We start from the raw sequence: 18,136 nt of genomic DNA on the forward strand, positions 1-18,136 counted from the left end.
TCCCCTCTGTGCAGCCCCCTTATAGATGCCCCCCCTCCCCCCCCCCCCCCCGCCAGGAAACATCTCACTTTTTCAGCACCTTCCCCTCCTCTATACAAGCTCCTATTATTATACCCCCAAACATTAACAGGACCCTCTTTGTGCCCCTATCTGTAGTTGGGCCCCCTCTTTTTACCCCTATCTGTAGTTGTGCCCCTCTTAGAACCCATATATGTAGTTTGGCCCCCTTTGTGCCCCATCTGTAGAAGAGCCAATCTTTTTGTGCAAAAACAACTTTGCCATTTTGCCCTTATGAACTGTGCCAATGCTCCCATATTAAAGTGTGACAAGGCCCCTAGATAAATTGGGCCACTGTCTGCCTAAGGCTGAGTTCATACGGAGTAAAACTGGCAGAATCCCGCCAGCCTCTGTGTCATACTGGCAGTCTATGGGAGGCTAAAGGGCCTCCTCTCTCCGCTCAGAAGAACTGACATATCCATTCTTCCTAGAGAGAGGAGGCGCGCAAACCTCCCATAGATTGTTAGTATGACACGGAGGCTGGCGGGATTCTGAGGCTGAGAATTCTGCCAGTTTTACTCCATGTGAACTGGCCCCAAATCATTGTTTCCCAACCAGTGACTCTTTAGACTAGAGACAAGAGTGTAGCTGTCTGTGGAAGAAAGTAGCCACGTTTTTGTAGCGCTGGATAACCCCTTTAAAAATAACTATACTTTATATTTGTAAATTTTCTTACTAAGCTAGTTGAAAAACGTTTATCACATGTCATAAATCTTGCAGAAATATACAGATAGTGGTGGCATATTCATGAGCTATAGACGCAATATGTAGTTAAAGGATTTACAATATTACATAGATCAAGAACATGCCAAAAAACTCTCTATAATATGTATAAATTAAAGTAGTAGCAACACAAACATACACAATTTCTCCTTCCATTTTATAGTTTAGTCTTTAATATTAAAATACAAATATACATATTTAAATTACAAAACTTAAAACGTGAACATATGTAAAATAAGAGGTTGACCATACTAAATCATTGTAATAATCCATGTTTATGCCATGAGTTTCAGAACAGGCTTGTGTTGTGGACCCTAGAACCAATGTAAGCAATACAGGATTCCTATTCCTTTAAAGGGAATCTATCAAATTCAGTCTGCAGGCAGCATGTAATAGAGCAGGAGGGGCTGAGCAGACTCGCATATAGTTTTGGGGGGAAAAGAAAAGAAAAAAAGGAGTCAAATAGGCGGCCCTACTCAGTGACTTACAGCTTTCTCACACTTATAAACTGTTAGCTGTCAATCACAGAGTAGGACGTCCCACCTGACTACTTAGCCCAGAGCAAGCAGTGGTTGATAAAAATAAATGAGAAATAATAGTGAATCTTATATATCAATCTGCTCGGCTCCTCCAAGGCTTTAACAGGACCACTACCAATTGGGCTGCATTATCAGTGTGACGGGTTCCCAGTTTAAGGGCTCTTTCACACTACAGAAAACAAATGGAAATTCCAAGCGGAATCTTCACCTGCAGATTCCGCTCAGAATCCCGTCTGCTTTGTGTTTCAATGGGATGCCTCGCGCGGGCCTCATGTCAATTCTTTGAGCATAGACATCCCATTGAAACAGATAGCAGATGGGATTCCGAGTCGGCTGGCTGGGGTTCCGCTTAGAATTTCCGCCTGTTTTTCGTAGCCCTTACTCTCCCGCCTAATCTTGAGATTGGATATAAAAAGAAAACTTCAAATTAGGTGAGTGAATTTCCAAGCTGCCCATATGATATCCAGAAAGGGAAGGGGGGCTTGTCCACTACTCTTTGAACCCCCTGGACATCATATGGTTGCCTCGCCCCCCCAACCACTCAGTGTGGAGCTGCATCTACTCATGCTCAATCTGAAGATGGGATAAGAGAGTACCACTGCAGGCATGCTAAATCAACAAGCTGAACCTGCAGCAATGAATCATAAACACAAAGTGAACTCGGAGCTGTAATTTACGGAAAACTTTATATAACAAGTTATCTACACATCATTACAACAATAACCGGTTTGGATCAAGGTGAAATATAACGTGTGGGTTTCTTCCTCCCTTAAATAAATAGTGGGTGTTCTTTTTACAAATATCATTATCAATGTTCCTTTCTGACAAAAAAAGAAAAAAGTAAGGGAGTCATCAAGTCTGTGTTGACAGCCAATCTACTGTATTCCGCTTTACACAGTTGTGATGTCTCAAAATATCTTCTCCATTTCTTGCGGCTTTGAAGGTCTAAAAAATAAAAAGATGAGAAAATGTATCAGTTTTTCAAACATGAAATGATCAACTGAATGGCGACTAAGGCCTTGGGGCCTGTTCACACTGAGCAAAAGTGGCAGAAGTTAAAGCGGAGCCCACGCCGTGGACGCCAAGTGAAATTCGGTCTGTCCCATTGTTTCAATGGGATTTCTTGAGCCTCCATTCAAAGAATTGACATTGAGAGCGGAGGCACGTGAGACATGTCAATTCCTTGAGCGGAGAGTGGAGGCACGCCACTTATGCTTAGTGTGAAGGGGCCCTTAGTTAGAATCATCGGTGGACATTTTTCATTTGCACAAGAATTTTTGCACTTTTCACGTGCTGAGCAAAAACCTCTGGTCTGTCCGTAGAAATTATTCTTAGGAGCACAGGCCTTATTAATATTGTGCTATTTTTGCTGTGTTTTTTTTTTTTTGGCTAAAAATGCCTAATAGAGATGAGTGAACCTCCATCCGAAGCGTTCAGCGTTTGATTAGTGGTGGCTGCTGAAATTAGATAAAGCCCTAAGGCTATGTGGAAATCATGGATATAGTCATTGGCTGTATCCATGTTTTCCAGACAACCTTAGAGCTTTATCCAACTTCAGCAGCCGTGGCTAATTAAATGGCGAACGATCGGATGGACTCAAGCATGCTCGAGGTTTGCTCATCTCTAATGCCTAATAAACTACGCCAGTATCATTTGTTAGTAAGATAAAAAACGCCATAGGCTGTCGGGGAGATTTATCAAACATGGTGTAAAGTGAAACTGGCTCAGTTGCCCCTAGAAACCAATCAGATTCCACTTTTCATTCCTCACAGACTCTTTGGAAAATAAAAGGTGGAATCTGATTGATTGCTAGGGGCAACTGAGCCAGTTTCATTTTACACCATGTTTGATGAATCTCCCCCTGTATCCATGTTTTTCAGGACTCCCCCTAGGGCTTCATCCAACTTCAGCAGCCACCGGTAATCAACTGCCGCACGCTCAATGTTGGACGAACCCAAGCCTGCTCGAAGTTCACTCGACTGTAATGCTAAGCAATCGGACTTGAGCATGGTCAAGTTACGCTCATCTCTAGTGCTTACCGTGACTAACAAACAAGGAACACAAACAGAAATTGATAAATTGGAGGCTGAGACTTGCTCTGTGTGCCAACATCAACAAACTATTACCATGTGGCCCACAAGAAAGAGAAGGATTTCCAAGGTCTGTAAGGTACAATTTGTAAGCAAGTGATAGAGCGCTGTTTTTCTACACATTTTGCTTTTTGTACTTTGGCTGAAATTTTGCACGTTGACCTTGTGAAATATGTTCACTAAAGATAAACACATTTTTGGGATTTCAAAGTTCTCTTTTTGAGCGGCTGTTTCATTACCAGCTAAGCTTCAGCACCACTCAAAAAAACATAATATAATACCTGATCATTTTAGGTTCATGCCTTTCGATGCTAGAGTCTCAAACTGTTGGAGAGCACGAAGTTCTTCCTCTGAAAAAGGGGGTACCTGCAAACATATATAATAGGGCACAATATAGCTTCTCATGAAGATGGTGGACATTCCAGTTTATGCCACCCAGTTACTGGGAGCTACTAATAGAGTGTAGCAAAACTTTCTGGGTGGAACACAGCTATAAACATATGCCCTCTTATAGGATAATTATAAGGACTGCTAATGTATAGGTTCAGCAAATGTTATATTAGAAAAAAGCAGGAAACATTGGCTAATTTTAAAGGTGTAATCCCATAGAGTAGATCTGAATATATAAAGACTCTGCATAGTACCTGAAAATCGGTTTGCTGTTGTAAATGCTGCACCATCTTCAGTGTGTTTGCTATTGTTGTCTGAATACTTTCCACTGATTTCTGCTGGTCGGCAGCAATCTTATCCAGCTGGGAAGACAGACCCTTAAAGCGTGACTTTACGCTGGCCAACTGCTCCAGCAATATGGTAGGATTTTCCTAAAATTAAATAGTTTACTCAGTATTGAGATACTCCTTAAAGGGAACCTGTCACCCCCCGTGCCGGGGTGACAGGCTCCCGACCCCCCGTTAGAGACCCCTATACTTACCTCATCCCGCCGGGTCCCGCTTCTGGATTCGGTCGGGTCCCGGAGATCTCAGCCGCTGCAGCTCGGCGCGCGCGCTGACAGATGAGTCCAACGCTCATAGAGAATGACGGAGTGCTGGACTCTCCTGTCATTCTCTATGAGTGTTGGACTCATCTCTCAGCGCGCGCGCCGGGCTGCAGCGGCTGAGATCTCCGGGACCCGACCGAATCCAGAAGCGGGACCCGGCGGGATGAGGTAAGTATAGGGGTCTCTAACGGGGGGTCGGGAGCCTGTCACCCCGGTACGGGGGGTGACAGGTTCCCTTTAAGTTATAGCCAATTCCTAAGTTTAGTAACAAAAATGTATTGTACTTCGGCGCACGAGGTCGGGAGGGGACGGCAACTAGTCATCTGGGCAGAGAGCTGTTTGTGACTAGTCACGGCTTTCTGCCTGCCAGTGTGCTCTGCTGGGATGATTGACAGGAAAAGACACCCATTAGTGGCCTCTCTGCCTGTCAATCATCCCCACAGAGTGCACTGGCAGGCAGAGAGCCGTGACAAGTCACGAACGGCTCTCCGCCCGGGAGACTAGTTGCCGCCCCTCTTCTGGCCTCTCATGCTGCAATAAAACACATTTTCCCCTGATGTAAAGCTACTGCTGCAGACACGACTCATATGGTAGGGGAGCTGCAATAAAGATCTATAGGGTGCAGCTAGGAGCCCGATCAGCACAATCGAGATGATCAGTTCCCTTTAAACAATAGGTCATGTTCTGATGATACATTCCCTTTAAGGAGTTTTCGCCATAAGGACAACTTATCACCTAACCACAGGATATAAATGACGGATTGGGGGAAGGTAGGTATCTGACAGCAGGGACCCCCACTGATCATAAGTATGGGGGTCCATAGTTTGCAATTGAATGGAGTAGCAGTTCAGCAAGGACACTGATGCATTATTCAAAGTCTACAGATCGGCCAAACATAGCTGAAAACAATGACTGGCTTCGGCAACCTCATAAAATCTGAACAAATAGCTTGTGCACAAATTTGACGGCTGCTCCCTTCAAACAGGGGCACTTGGAGCCCCAGCGGTCAGATACTTAGCACCTATCCTGTGGTTAGGAGACAAGTTGTTAAACCCCCTTTAATCACCTATTTTCCTCTTTTTCTTTTTTGCTGTATGCCCAGAACACAGAGCACCTGCCAGGCTTATTTTGGCAGGTCCGTCTTTAAAGGAACTAGATCTGTTCCAATGACTTTTCACATGACCTGTTCCTAATTTACAGCTTCTCTGCTGTAGACGGGGAGTCACTATCACCTATGTATCTAGTAGAGTGTCTCAGAGATGCAGAGGTGCCAGTGACTTCAGGTCTATAGCAAAAAAGCTGTAGATTAGACAAGTAAGGGATTCAATGCTCAGCCATGACCCCCTCATCAGAAGCAGGAGCCTCCCCCCCCCCTTTCTGTCCGGTCTGCATAAGACACAAAAACAGATAAAGGGGTATTCCCACCTGAGCTTGTTATCCCCTATCCATGAAATAGGAGATAACGTGCTGATCGCTGGGGTCCAACCACTGGGACACCATCCGATCCTATGGCTTCACAGATAATAAATCCCCTCTCCTCCTACAAAATGGATCGAATGGAAATCTGAGTAGTCAAGTGCACAGCAACGAGCTTCTCCTGGCTAAATCTAAACATACAATCCCTATAGCGCGTACCCGTCACTACAAATAACTTTAGGTGTGTCTTTAGACAAAAGATACTGATAACAGAGGACCTCACTGCTGAGACCTACTCTGATCAGAAGATCCACTCCCCAGTCGATGCATTCCGTCAATATGGGAAAATACTGACAGAATGCACGGCTGGCCGGCGTGTGGATTGCCCTGCCGTAATCTCTCCCCGGCTATCTCCTGGCCAGAGCAGGTCTCAGAAGTGAGACCCACTGTGATCAATAACTTTTGACATGTATGATGACATAAAAGGTGTAGTCCCACAGGGTCCAAAGATTAATCAGCTATCTTCAACTTTTTATTGCAAATTTATGAGCAAAAACAACAACGTTTCAACCCAGCATGGGTCTTTATCAATATTAACAAACATACACGCTGACTCGAAACGTCGCTGTTTTCGGTATAAAAAGTTAAAGACAACTAATTGATCGTTGGATACTGTTGGACTCCTTCAACTTTTATGCTATATCGGTCAGTACCGGGATAGCTGACACTCCAGCATGCATCCCCATCACTGACTGCCAATTCTAGGACCTACTCTCCAGGTGCTGTTGGACTTCTAAGTTCTTTGCTATGTCTCATGACATGTCAAAAGTCAACGACCCATCTGATGATGAACATACTGTACCTGGGAAGACTCTTCCGGGAGGCTCTTCCGTATTTCAAACTCCAACTTTTGTTCTATGTAATCCAAGTCAGACTCAGCTTTTTGAAACTGAAATTTAGATTTTCAGAAGACATCACAACCTGTTATCACAAGCATAAGCCATGAACCCACCCTACCCCCCCCAACTTCACTCTCCAACCAAACATTGCATTTCTCCTGATCTGCTGGATCAAGGGGTCCTCTGCTCCCAAATGCTTTGACAATACTATTGCACTGCTAGCTGTATAGTACAGTAGTGCAATAAAGTCAGAGCAATTATTAGCAGAAAAAATCTTCACAGTTCAAGAAATTAAAGCAGCTGGAGGATAGGCGACCGTCCACAGACTAGAGGAAGATGATGTCAAGTACATGGAGAACGTGGCCTGGGTCACTGGCCAATGCCCTTTTAACATTGCACTGCTTTTTGTGCCAGGCCACTAGTAGTACAACATAAAAAGGGCCCTGGACAGGATGCTTAAAGGGAAAAGAGTATACATTTATATATTTGAAAATATGACAAATAAAATGAACAAAACCTATTTTCAGACGTTTTGTAGCTACATAAATGTAAATCTAGAATTCAGAATTACAGGAGCACTCTGGGAATATATATATATATAGTGCCTACGTCATAAGTTTTGGGAGACCACCCTCTTTGTCAAGCATTTGTATATACTAGCTGAGGGGTAGGGAACCATGGCTCTCCAGCTGTTGCAAAACTACAACTCCCATCATGCCTGGACAGCCAAAGCTAACGCTTTGGCTGTCCAGGCATGATGGGAGTTGTAGTTTTGCAACAGCTGGAGAGCCATGGTTCCCTACCCCTGTACTAGGTATATACTAGGTGGGAGATTTATCAAACATGGTGTAAAGTGAAACTGGCTCAGTTGCCCCTAGCAACCAATCAGCTTCCGCCTTTCATTCCTTACAGACTCTTTGGAAAATGAAAGGTGGAGGCCAAGCAAGCACACTGCCATTCCAATCAGCCAGTGGACAGGGATGACAATTTCTCACCTCGGTCTCTTTATACAGTTCTGAAGGCACCATAAATTCTACTAGCAACACCTCATCAGAATTCCGTCCAGAGCCCCCCATCCCCCGCTTGGACTCAGCACCAAATCCTGCTTTCTATCCGTTTGAATGGGAGGGCTTGCGCGCCTCCGCTCAAAGAATTGACATGTCAATTCTTTCAGCGGAGAGTGGAGGCGCGAGCCCTACCATTCAAACAGATAGAAGGCAGGATTCCATGCAAGCGCCGTCCTGGAACGTTTTCCCGGCCGGCATAATGTATCCATATCATGCCGGCGATAGGGAAAATCTTTGATTTGCCGCAGCACCGTAATGACAGATCTGCACAGCTCCGTCATTACAGTGTCGCGGTGAATCAAAGATTTCCCCTTGTTGCCGACACGATATTGATGTACCATGCCAGCTGGGGAAACGTTCCAGGACGGCGCTTGCACGGAACTACGGCCCATAATATACGGGACGTGCGCATGCGGCCTTACATTGTCAGAATTAGCTGATCAGGAGATACAGCTGGGTGGTAGAGCACACTGCTGCCGCACTCTCTCCTCAGCTATATTTCCTGATCACAGCGGGTCTCAGCAGTTAAACCCCCTGCAAGAGCCATGTAATTACACAAGCCGCCATTACACTGTAAGCGAGTGCCAATCTGCTAGATTAATGCTCCCTTAACAAGCCTATACACAGCTCAATTATCGTGCAGCAAGGGCTGTAAAAATATTGTTAATGTCCCAACAGCCCTCGCTGTTATATAAAATAATAAAGAAATATAATTACCTGTCCAGGCTCCCCCGGTGTCCTGCTGCCTTGTTTCTGTGTTCCCCGCTCACCGCAGCCGCCTCAGGGACTTCTGTTCCCATCTCTGAATTGACAGGCTGTTCAGCCAATCACAAGACAGCACCGCAGAAAGTGATTGGCTGAGCAGCCTGTCACTTCAGAGACAGGTTCAGAAATACTGAAGGCAGCTGCAGTGAGCAAGGAACAAGGCAGCAGGACACCAGGGGAGCGGTCAGTGAAGGGGGAGCAGGACAGGCGAATACAAATCAAGTACTTTTTGCCTTATTTCCCCATAAATTCTAATCGGTTGTGAACAGGACCATCAATCCTCTTGTTTGAATGTATTTGTAATGTTTTTGGAATTGCCACAGAATATGTTGGCAATATATAAATAATGTCCCTGTAGTGATGTCAAACCTTTTATCCTAAGTACTATGTTACAGCGAAGCCCAACAGACTGTGAAATTTTGTAATTGGTTTATTAGGCAAATCTGCCATTATCTGCATTCAAAAAGACTTTCCCCAGGTCCCCCCCCCCCCGCCTATCTCTCATTCACTGCTCATTATCAGGAAATCTTGACTCTTTTACATCAGACGTGCCCTGTGTAACCTATAGAGAGGGGAGGGGGGAGGAGGGAGATTAGTCGCCAGCAGAGAACAAAGGATTACACAGTGGGACCTGTGTGACAGCCGGTATTCGGAGGTCAGAGAGGTCAGTGTTGACTTCAGAGGAGATAGCCCGGTGATGTAGCTGTAAATTAACTCTTTATTGTCCTGTTTTGGTGCCTCATCTCCCTCCACCCCTCCCCTCTCCATAGAGAATCATGAAGACAGGGGGTGGGGGGAGCCTTCAAACTGCTTTCTCATGATAAAAATGCATTTTTCGGCTAATAAACCCAATTACAAAGTTTCTTAGACATTTATTTTTACATATCTCTTGTAAAGTTAAATAACTTTATTAAAGAAGACAGAAATATTTTTTTTTGTTACATTGAGTGGCAGCAGAGGGGCAAAATGGTCCCCTACTGCCACCAATGGCTGTTCTAGGAACTGCAGGGCTACTGAAGCCCTGGTCCTGACACTGACCTTGTTAGCACTGCTGCATGCACCAATAGTGATACTGAGCCACGTTTTTGGTTTATCAGGCATGGTGAGAACTGACATCTTGTAACAGCAGGAGGGACACACGTTTGACCGTGTTACTAAATGTGTAATCAGGTTCTTAGAGGGACTATGGTCATTTGAAGTCAGATTCACTTTTGAAAGAGAACAAGGAACAGAGCGCGGCAGCACATGTCCCTCCCCGGCTGTCAATCAAATCTAACTCTCACGCTTCAATACAGTCTATGAAAAGAAAAAGTCAGGACACTACGATGCCCTCCCCTCAGCTGTATCTCGCCAGCAGTAACTTTTGATTACAAATGACAGTAACCCTTAAAGTGACGGTACCACCAGGCCCACCAGGCTGAAGCACTGGAGGCGGCCGACCCACCCCCAGTGGGAAGAAACCCCCAGCCCCTTCATGACATGACTCCATTAGAATCAATGGGACCCTATCATAGAGGGGCTAGGGTTTCCTCCCACTAAGAGTGGGTCGGCCCCCCTCAGTGCTTCAGCCTGGGCCTGGTGGTACAGTCACTTTAAAGGTGTTGCCTGGGATAATTTGATAATTGCGGATCCTGCCAGGCTACATGTCAGTAATGTATACTTACCTCTCCTGCTCCTCCGCCACTGTTGGATCTTGAGCCGCCCGTTCTCCGCCACTGTCAGTGTTTTGGAAACATCCAATGATGTGCCGCTCCCAGAGTTTCCAAAACACTGACAGCGGCATGGAACAAGCAGCTTAAGATCCGACAGCGGTGAGGGAGCAGGACAGGTAAGTATACATTACTGACCTGTCCTACATAGCCCCCACAGGATCCCCAATTATCATAAACAGCCTAGGAAATATCTGTGTGTGCGCCCAGGAGATATGACATGTATGACAGCACGGCGGAGAAGCTTTGTTATCTGTTTCCAAGGGCAGCGGGATGATTTTTTTTTTTTTTATTTGATGTGATCGGCCTATAGGAATGGGATACAGGGTGTCAGGTGATCCGCACCTGGACATGTACCGTCTGCGGTGTCCTCTATGGCTTCTCCATCAGCCCTTACTGACCAGGAGGAAGAGGAGAAGCAGGACTTCATGGGGGTCACTGACTACAATCCTCCCCCAAAGGACAGGGGGCGGGGCGAGCTGGCAGTGGGCGGGGCTATGCATAGATAATAACGAGGGCGGGGCCTAGTGGGTTATGGTAACAGCATGAGCACCGTGCAGACATGACGGCAGGTACCGCAGCAGTGTGACTGGTGGAGCACGGGGGCGATGATTGGTGGAGTGACAAGTGAAGGGCAGAGCGGCAGGTCACGGGATGGCACGGTCCCCGGTGTGCGGGCAGCAGGAGGCCCCGCTCAGCGCGCACGATGCAGAGGCGTCTCCGGCTCCCGCCATTTCCCGGCCCCGCAGCTCCCCGCACAGGTCCCGGCCAGCAGGCCGCCATCACACAGCAGCCGGGGCCGCCCTTCCCCCTCCGCCTCTGCTGCCGCTCCTGTCAGCGGGGATGGTGCTGGGAGCTCGGCCACCAGATCCCCGGGCTGCAGGGATGGAGCCCCCCGCCGCCCCGCTCTCCGTGCAGGCCGGGCCCGCACACACCCCCGCCGCCGCCGTCTTACCAGAGCCTCCAGCTTATTGACTGCTGTCTCCATGTTGAATAGTTTACATTCCTCAGGCGGACCCGGGAATACGAGCGGGGGAGGGTACAGAGGAGGAGCCCTGCTTGTGCAACACTCACTGGGTGCAAATAGCTCGCCCTGCTCATTGGGCAGCTGTCAGTTCATGCAGAAACCTCATTGGTCAGCTGAGAACCATCGCGGTCAGCTCATTGGTGCGCAGCTTAATGTAAACCGCTGCATGGCTCTCGCACTGTGATTGGCTGAGAATAGAGTGCTGGGATGCTATTGGCTTCAGTTGCCTCAAACTGGTCTCTCATTGGTTATTGAGCAGTTCTGAATTTTTAACCCATTCGTTTATAAATGTGGGAGGGCAGACATGATTCCCGCGAGCTGATTAGCTACTCAGGTGGCCCCTCCCATTTTCCGTAGGGAGGATGCAGGTAGAGCAGAACGACGTGTTATTGGCTGGGAAGTAACGGACGGGGTGTCGCCGAGGGCTGTGATTGGCTACAGAGCGTCGTGCTGTAGATTTGAATGTAGAAGTGGTGTGTGTAGCTGGTGTCCGGCTGTTGTTGGAGGACCGGGGAGCGGCCGCCTCTCATCTGGAGCACGGTGAGCACAGCTGGCACTAACACTGCGGGCATGGCGGCGGCACGTGATCGGGCACTGTGTATCCTGTATGTCTGATCCATCCTGATAGCTGTAGGCTCCTCAGTCCCTGGTCCTATGCTTATACGTCTATACAATGCACGGAAATAACATCATCCCCATCCCTATGATTATCCCTGGAAACCCCTGGCTGTGCAGTACATTGAGTTTCCTGGATCTGATAAATCATTCAATATATTTGGTTTCTTTATGGTGCGTTCACACCTACAGGATCTGCAGCTGATTTTCTGCAGCAGATTTCATTTAAATAACTGAACACAGCATCAAATCTGCTGCAGATCCTGTAGGTGTGAACGCACCCTTAGGGTTCATTTACACAGAAAGATTATCTAACAAAGATTTGAAGCCAAAGCCAGGAATGGATTTGAAAAGAGGAGAAATCTCAGTCTTTCCTTTATAACCTGATCTCTGTTTAGTCTGTTCCTGGCTTTGGCTTCAAATCTTTGGCAGATAATCTTTCTGTGTAAATGGATCCTTACCAGAAATGATCCTGGATAGGGTTGGGGTCACTATGTTTCTGGGAATTGGACAGGACCACAACCCCTGGTATGGTACGGGATGTAATAGTAACATCTCTGCAGTGTCCCTGGGAGCTCAATTGGTTCCCTTTAATCCCGTATTTCACAGATCCTATGGACGGGAAACCCTACAGTGGACTTTTTTTTTATTTTTTATTCTCCCCTCTCTGCATCATGTATCATTACGATGCTGAGAGCGGGGAAGGTGTAACACAGGCGGTGGAATCCTGCCTGTCTCAGTGTCCCATAGCCTGTCTATGAGAGAGCGTGTGCTCCTCTGCTGCTGCCGCTCTCCGCTCGAGGTAGGGACATGTCACTTCTTTGAGCGGTGGCAGCGGAGGAGCGCGCGCTCTCCCATAGAGAAGCAGTGTCACGCTGAGGCAGGTGGGATTCCGCCTGTTTTGCTCAGTGTGAACATGCCCTTAACGACCGTAGTCGTACATTTACACCCCCAATGCCTGTGCCTTTACGCAGGAGGACGTAAATGTACGCCCTGGCGCGGTCCCTGGCTATGGAGCGGGCTCACGAGCTGAGCTGGCTCATAGCTGGTGAGGACCAGCTGCCATCAGCAGCCAGGCCTTCACCCTCAATGGCGGGCCACCGCAATCACGTGGCCGCCCGCCATTAACCCCTTAAATGCTGCAGCGTTTAACTATAAGTGACCGGAGCATCTCTGGTCACTTAGGGAACGGGAACCCCGCAGCGTGTCTGCGGAGGTCGCGATCACATTTCCTGACTGCCGAAGGTCTTCTCCTTACCTCCGTGCAGTCGTCTGATAGTCTGCCACAGGCTGGTTCTATCAGAAGATAGCAGATAACACTGATCCCTGCAATTCTGTGGCATAGCAGGGATCAGTGCAATGTAATGTATATAAGTGATAGTTCCCTAAGGGAACTATAAAAGCACTGGCGGAACTACCGCCGTAGCGGCCGCTACGGGGCCCCGCCGTATCGGGGGCCCGTGGCGCGGGGCTCACATAGCCTGTAGCACCCGGCGGCCGAGCAGGCCTCCCGGGTGCTACAGCTGTTTGGGGTCCAGGCAGTGGCCACGAAGGTGGGCCCGCGGGGCCCTCCCGATCAATCACTCTTGTGACCGCAAGCATTGTTTTGCTTGCGGTCACAAGAGTCCGGCTCCGTCTTCCCCCGGCTGCTGCGCGGCTGCCGGGGGTGTCGCGTCTTATCCCCGGCAGCCGCGCATCCCAGAACTCCCTGCGCGCCTTGGGCCCTGACTTCCGGTTCCGGCGCGCAGGGAGCTCTGGGATGCGATCGCTGCCGGGGATAAGACGCGACACCCCCGCCAGCCGCGCAGCAGCCGAGGACAGACCAGGAGAAGTGAGGATCGACGTGGGAGCGCGATGTCAGGTGAGTTAAGTTTTGTTTTTTATCAGCCTGCAGGGTGGGGGGGAAGGATGGGGGCATCTATGAGGGTGGGGGGAAAGAGGGGGGCATCTATGAGGGTGGGGGGAAAGAGGGGGGCATCTATGAGGGTGGGGGGGGAAAGAGGGGGGCATCTATGAGGGTGGGGGGAAGTAGGGGGCCATCTATGAGGGTGGGGGGGGGAAAGAGGGGGCATCTATGAGGGTGGGGGGAAGGAGGGGGGCATCTATGAGGGTAGGGGGAAAGAGGGGGCATCTATGAGGGTGGGGGGAAGTAGGGGGGCATCTATGAGGGTAGGGGGAAAGAGGGGGCATCTATGAGGGTGGGGGGAAGGAGGGGGGCATCTATGAGGGTAGGGGGAAAGAGGGGGCATCTATGAGGGTGGGGAGGAAGAGGGGGGCATCTATGAGGGAGGGGGGAAGGGGACCATCTATAAGGGAGGGGGAAGGGGGCCATCTATAAGGGAGGGTGGGGGGAGAGGGGGCCATCTATAAGGGAGGGTGGGGGGAGAGGGGACCATCCATAAGGGAGGGTGGGGGGAAAGGGGGCCATCTATAAGGAGGGGGGAGAGGAGGCCATCTATAAGGGAGGGGGTAGAGGAGGCCATCTATAAGGGAGGGTGGGGGGAGAGGGGGCCATCTATAAGGAGGGCAACATGGGGGGAGAGGGGCCATCTATTTGGGGGGGCAACATAGGGGGAGAGGGAATACACAGAGGGGGGCATATATTATTAGGGGGTCACATAGAGTCAGGGCTACCCACTAAATGAGGGTGTAAAGGGGACAGTACAGATGTGCAGTGTGTATAGAGATGAGGATGGTGCCAGAGTGAGGAGTCTAATATGTCTGACTGGCAGATTCTGTGGATTCGTGGCTCGGAGAAGTTCTCATAATGGCCCAGGACGGATGGAGAAGATGAAAAGGAAAGAACTCCGATCAGAGAAGACGTCCCCTGTGAGTCACTTAATATAACTGTACTGTAATTTATATGGTGTACAGAACCTGTGTAGAGCTGAGTGTGTTTATGGCGTAGTGGTCGATTGAGGGGGTTGGGGCCCCAATCAAAAGTTTGCTATGGGGCCCAGCCATTTCTAGTTACGCCCCTGTATAAAAGTATAAAAGCACGGTGGCTCAGTGGTTAGCACTGTAGCCTTGCAGCGCTGGGGTCCCACCAAGGGCAACATCTGCAAAGAGTTTGTATGTTCTCTCAGTGTTTGCGGGGGTTTCCTCCGGGTACTCCAGTTTCCTCCCACACTCAAAAACAAACAGGTGAATTTAGATTGTGAGCCCTAATGGGACAGGGAGCAATAATTGGCAAAACTTTGTAAAGTGCTGCAGGATCTGTGTTGTGCGCTACACAAATAAAAGCATTGTTTATTATTATAAATGTTTTACAAAATGCCCCAAAGCCCCTCCCCCAATAAAAGTGAAAATCCAGCTTTTTAGAACCATCCGAAATTTATGAGGTGGTAAGGCCCTTTAAACACGCAAAATGGTACATGGAAAGAGACATAGCGGGAACCCTGGGTCCACTGCGTCTCCCAAATGCCCATGACCGAGATTGAGGGCAGCTTAAATACAGGTTGTTACTATGCTGGGGGGAGTTTCCAGTTATGTTTGTTTATTCCCCTGTAACCTATGATGCATCACTGCACCTAACTAGGACTAGTGTACAGAGACTAATGGGTCTGCGAACCTTACAAAGGCGTATTGTGCCTGATGAGTGATGCTTGTTGTACTGTTATTAATATAAAAAGAAATAAAAATTAAGTTTGAAAAAAAAAAGTGAAAATCACCCCCCTTCCTATTTTATACATAAAACACATAAAAATAATAAAGGTAATTAACATATAATATACCGTAGCTTGCTTAATTGTCCGATCTATTAAAATAAAACATCATTGTTCCCGCACGGTGAACGGCGTGAACAAAAAGCTGTAAAAAAAGTAGAGATTGCTTCTTTTTTTTTTTTAAATAAAAAAATAAAAAGTAACCAATACGTTTGATCTAGAAAAAAATGTTACTAATAAAAACTAGAGATCAGTACGCAAAAAATAACACCCCATACGACCCTGTAGGTGAAAAAATAAATGTGCTATAGGAGTTATAATAGAGCCATTTTAGAGCCATTTTAAAGAAAACCTGTCACCCCCCGTGCTGGGGTGACAGGCTCCCGACCCTCCGTTAGATTCCCCTATACTTACCTCATCACGCCGGGTCCTGCTTCCTGAGCCGGTCGGGTGACTTGAGATTTCAGCGCACGCGCTCACAGGAGAGTCCGATGCCCATAGAGAATGACGGAGCATCGGACTCCCCATTCATTCTCTATGGGCATCTGACTCTCCTGTGAGCGCACGCGCCGGGCTTCGGGTGCTGAAATCTCAGTCACCCGACCAGCTCAGGAAGCGGGACCCGGCGCGATGAGGTAAGTATAGGGGGATCTAACGGGAGTCGGGAGCCTGTCACCCCGGCATGGGAGGTGACAGGTCCTCTTCAAGTAATACCTATTTGCAAAAAAAAGTTTTACTGCTAATAAAAATAGTAAAACGTTAGAAAACCTAGTAAACCTGCATATCACTGTGTTCAGCCCGACCTACAGAATAAAGAAAAAATGCCAGTTTTACCGTGAAGTGCATTACGTAAACATGGAAGCCTCCCAAATTCACCCCATAAATGATATTTTGGGGGTTCCGTCATTCATTTTATGGCAGATTAAAAGACTCTGCCATTACAAAGAACAGCTGTTCCTCAAAAAAACAAGCCTCCACATGGCCCTGTAGGTGGAATAATGAAAGACTTATGGGTCTTAGAAGGCGAGGAGGAGAAAACGCAAAAGTGACAAATGGCCCTGTCCTTAAGGGGTTAAGGTGGAAATGACGTCCTATTCCCCGTTTTTTGTAGGACCATCTTCCTGTCTTTCCCTTGTAGCTCTGGTCACATTGTTTCTTTTTTTTAGTTCTTCAGTTGCTTCTTTTTCCTCGGGATAACCATTTTTTTTTTTTAGTCTAAGGCCCCCTTCACACGTCCGGAAAATCTGTCCGGATTTCCTATCAGGAAATCCGGACGGATTTCCGGACTCATAGGCTAACATTGGACACGGACACCCTTCCGGATTTTTCCGGAAGGGTGTCCGTTCCGGAAAATAGGACCGGATTTTTTAGATCCTGTCCTATTTTCGTCCGGAAATCCGGCACGGACGCCCCCATAGAAGTCTATGGGAGCGCCGGAATCACGGGCATTTTCCTGATGTATATCAGGAAAGTGCCCGTGATTCCGGAATGGTAGAGAGCCAGGACCTCACCACGGGGCCGACCGCCCGCCCGCTCCGATCGCCAGCCTGCCCGCCCGCTCCGATCACCCACCCGCCCGCTCCGCTCGCCAGCCCGCCCGCCCGCTCCGATTGCCCGCCCGCTCCGATCGCCCGCACCCCCCCCTCCCGGAAACTCACCACCGGCCCGCCGCATGCTCCGGACCTCCGACCGCTGCCGCCGCCCGGATCTCTGCACTGCACTCTGCCCGGACCTCAACCTCGCTGCCCGGACAGAGCAGGATCCAGGACAGGTGAGATTACCCCTTTAGGACTACTACTCCCACCATGCTCTGATGGAGTTGCCAGGCCATGATGGGAGTTGTAGTTCTGCAGCCTGTGGCCATCCAGGTTGCAGAAGTACAACTCCCATCATGGCTCTGCTGACAGGCCATGATGGGAGTTGTAGTTCTGCAGCCTGTGGCCATCCAGGTTGCAGAAGTACAACTCCCATCATGGCTCTGCTGGCAGGCCATAATGGGAGTTGTAGTTCTGCAGACTGTGGCCATCCAGGTTGCAGAAGTACAACTCCCATCATGGCTCTGCTGGCAGGCCATAATGGGAGTTGTAGTTCTGCAGCCTGTGGCCATCCAGGTACACTAGGGCTGTGTGGGTACCTGTGATTTATGTTGGCATACTAGACCATCTCATCAGGAAATCCTGAAGGTTTTTCCTGATGGTTTCCTGATGGTAAAAACGGATTACTGTCAGGAAATCCTGATACTATCCTGATGACATTTGAGGTCTCCTGATCAGGATTTCCTGACAGTAAAAACTGACACGGACGTGTGAATGGGGCCTAAGGCCTTCTCTAGGGTCTTGTCTATATGTCCACATTTGGACCAAAATCAAATTTGCTATGAAAGGGAAGTGGACAGAGCTTATTTTTTATGCCATATTTCCGTACAGAAGTACGAGCTGAGAGCCAGCTAAAAACTATTGGCCATTTTAAGAAGAGGTAGTAACTAGAGATGAGCGAACCGGGTTCGGGTTCAAGTCTATCCGAACCCGATCGTTCGGCATTTGATTAGCGGTGGCTGCTGAACTTGG

General features: G+C 48.4%; 2 protein-coding genes across 5 annotated transcripts in view; one reads left to right on the forward strand and one right to left on the reverse strand.

Annotated features, from left to right (window-relative positions):
- The window catches only part of PRR11 (proline rich 11), a 44,055-nt gene that overhangs the window by 12,459 nt on the left and 13,460 nt on the right, over positions 1-18,136 (forward strand). For 2 of the 4 annotated variants that reach the window (XM_069971228.1, XM_069971232.1), the window contains exon 1: positions 10,783-10,834. The exons of 1 other annotated variant lie outside the window; for it this stretch is intronic. In XM_069971228.1, coding sequence (XP_069827329.1) covers positions 10,825-10,834 — 10 coding nt within the window. In that variant the 5' untranslated portion in view covers positions 10,783-10,824. Of the gene's footprint in view, positions 1-10,782; positions 10,835-11,585; positions 11,658-18,136 lie in introns of those variants that run through there. One more of the 4 variants, XM_069971231.1, reaches the window with a different exon arrangement.
- Positions 1,987-11,354, reverse strand: SKA2 (spindle and kinetochore associated complex subunit 2). Its single transcript, XM_069971233.1, has 5 exons — positions 11,218-11,354; positions 6,685-6,771; positions 4,054-4,230; positions 3,691-3,775; positions 1,987-2,264 (listed from the first exon to the last, which is right to left on the reverse strand). Exons 1-4 carry the CDS (start codon positions 11,248-11,250, stop codon positions 3,695-3,697), a joined length of 378 nt encoding a protein of 125 aa, XP_069827334.1. The 5' UTR covers positions 11,251-11,354; the 3' UTR covers positions 1,987-2,264; positions 3,691-3,694.

The sequence above is a fragment of the Dendropsophus ebraccatus genome, chromosome 5 (assembly GCF_027789765.1).
Source record: "Dendropsophus ebraccatus isolate aDenEbr1 chromosome 5, aDenEbr1.pat, whole genome shotgun sequence".
NCBI lineage: Eukaryota > Metazoa > Chordata > Amphibia > Anura > Hylidae > Dendropsophus > Dendropsophus ebraccatus.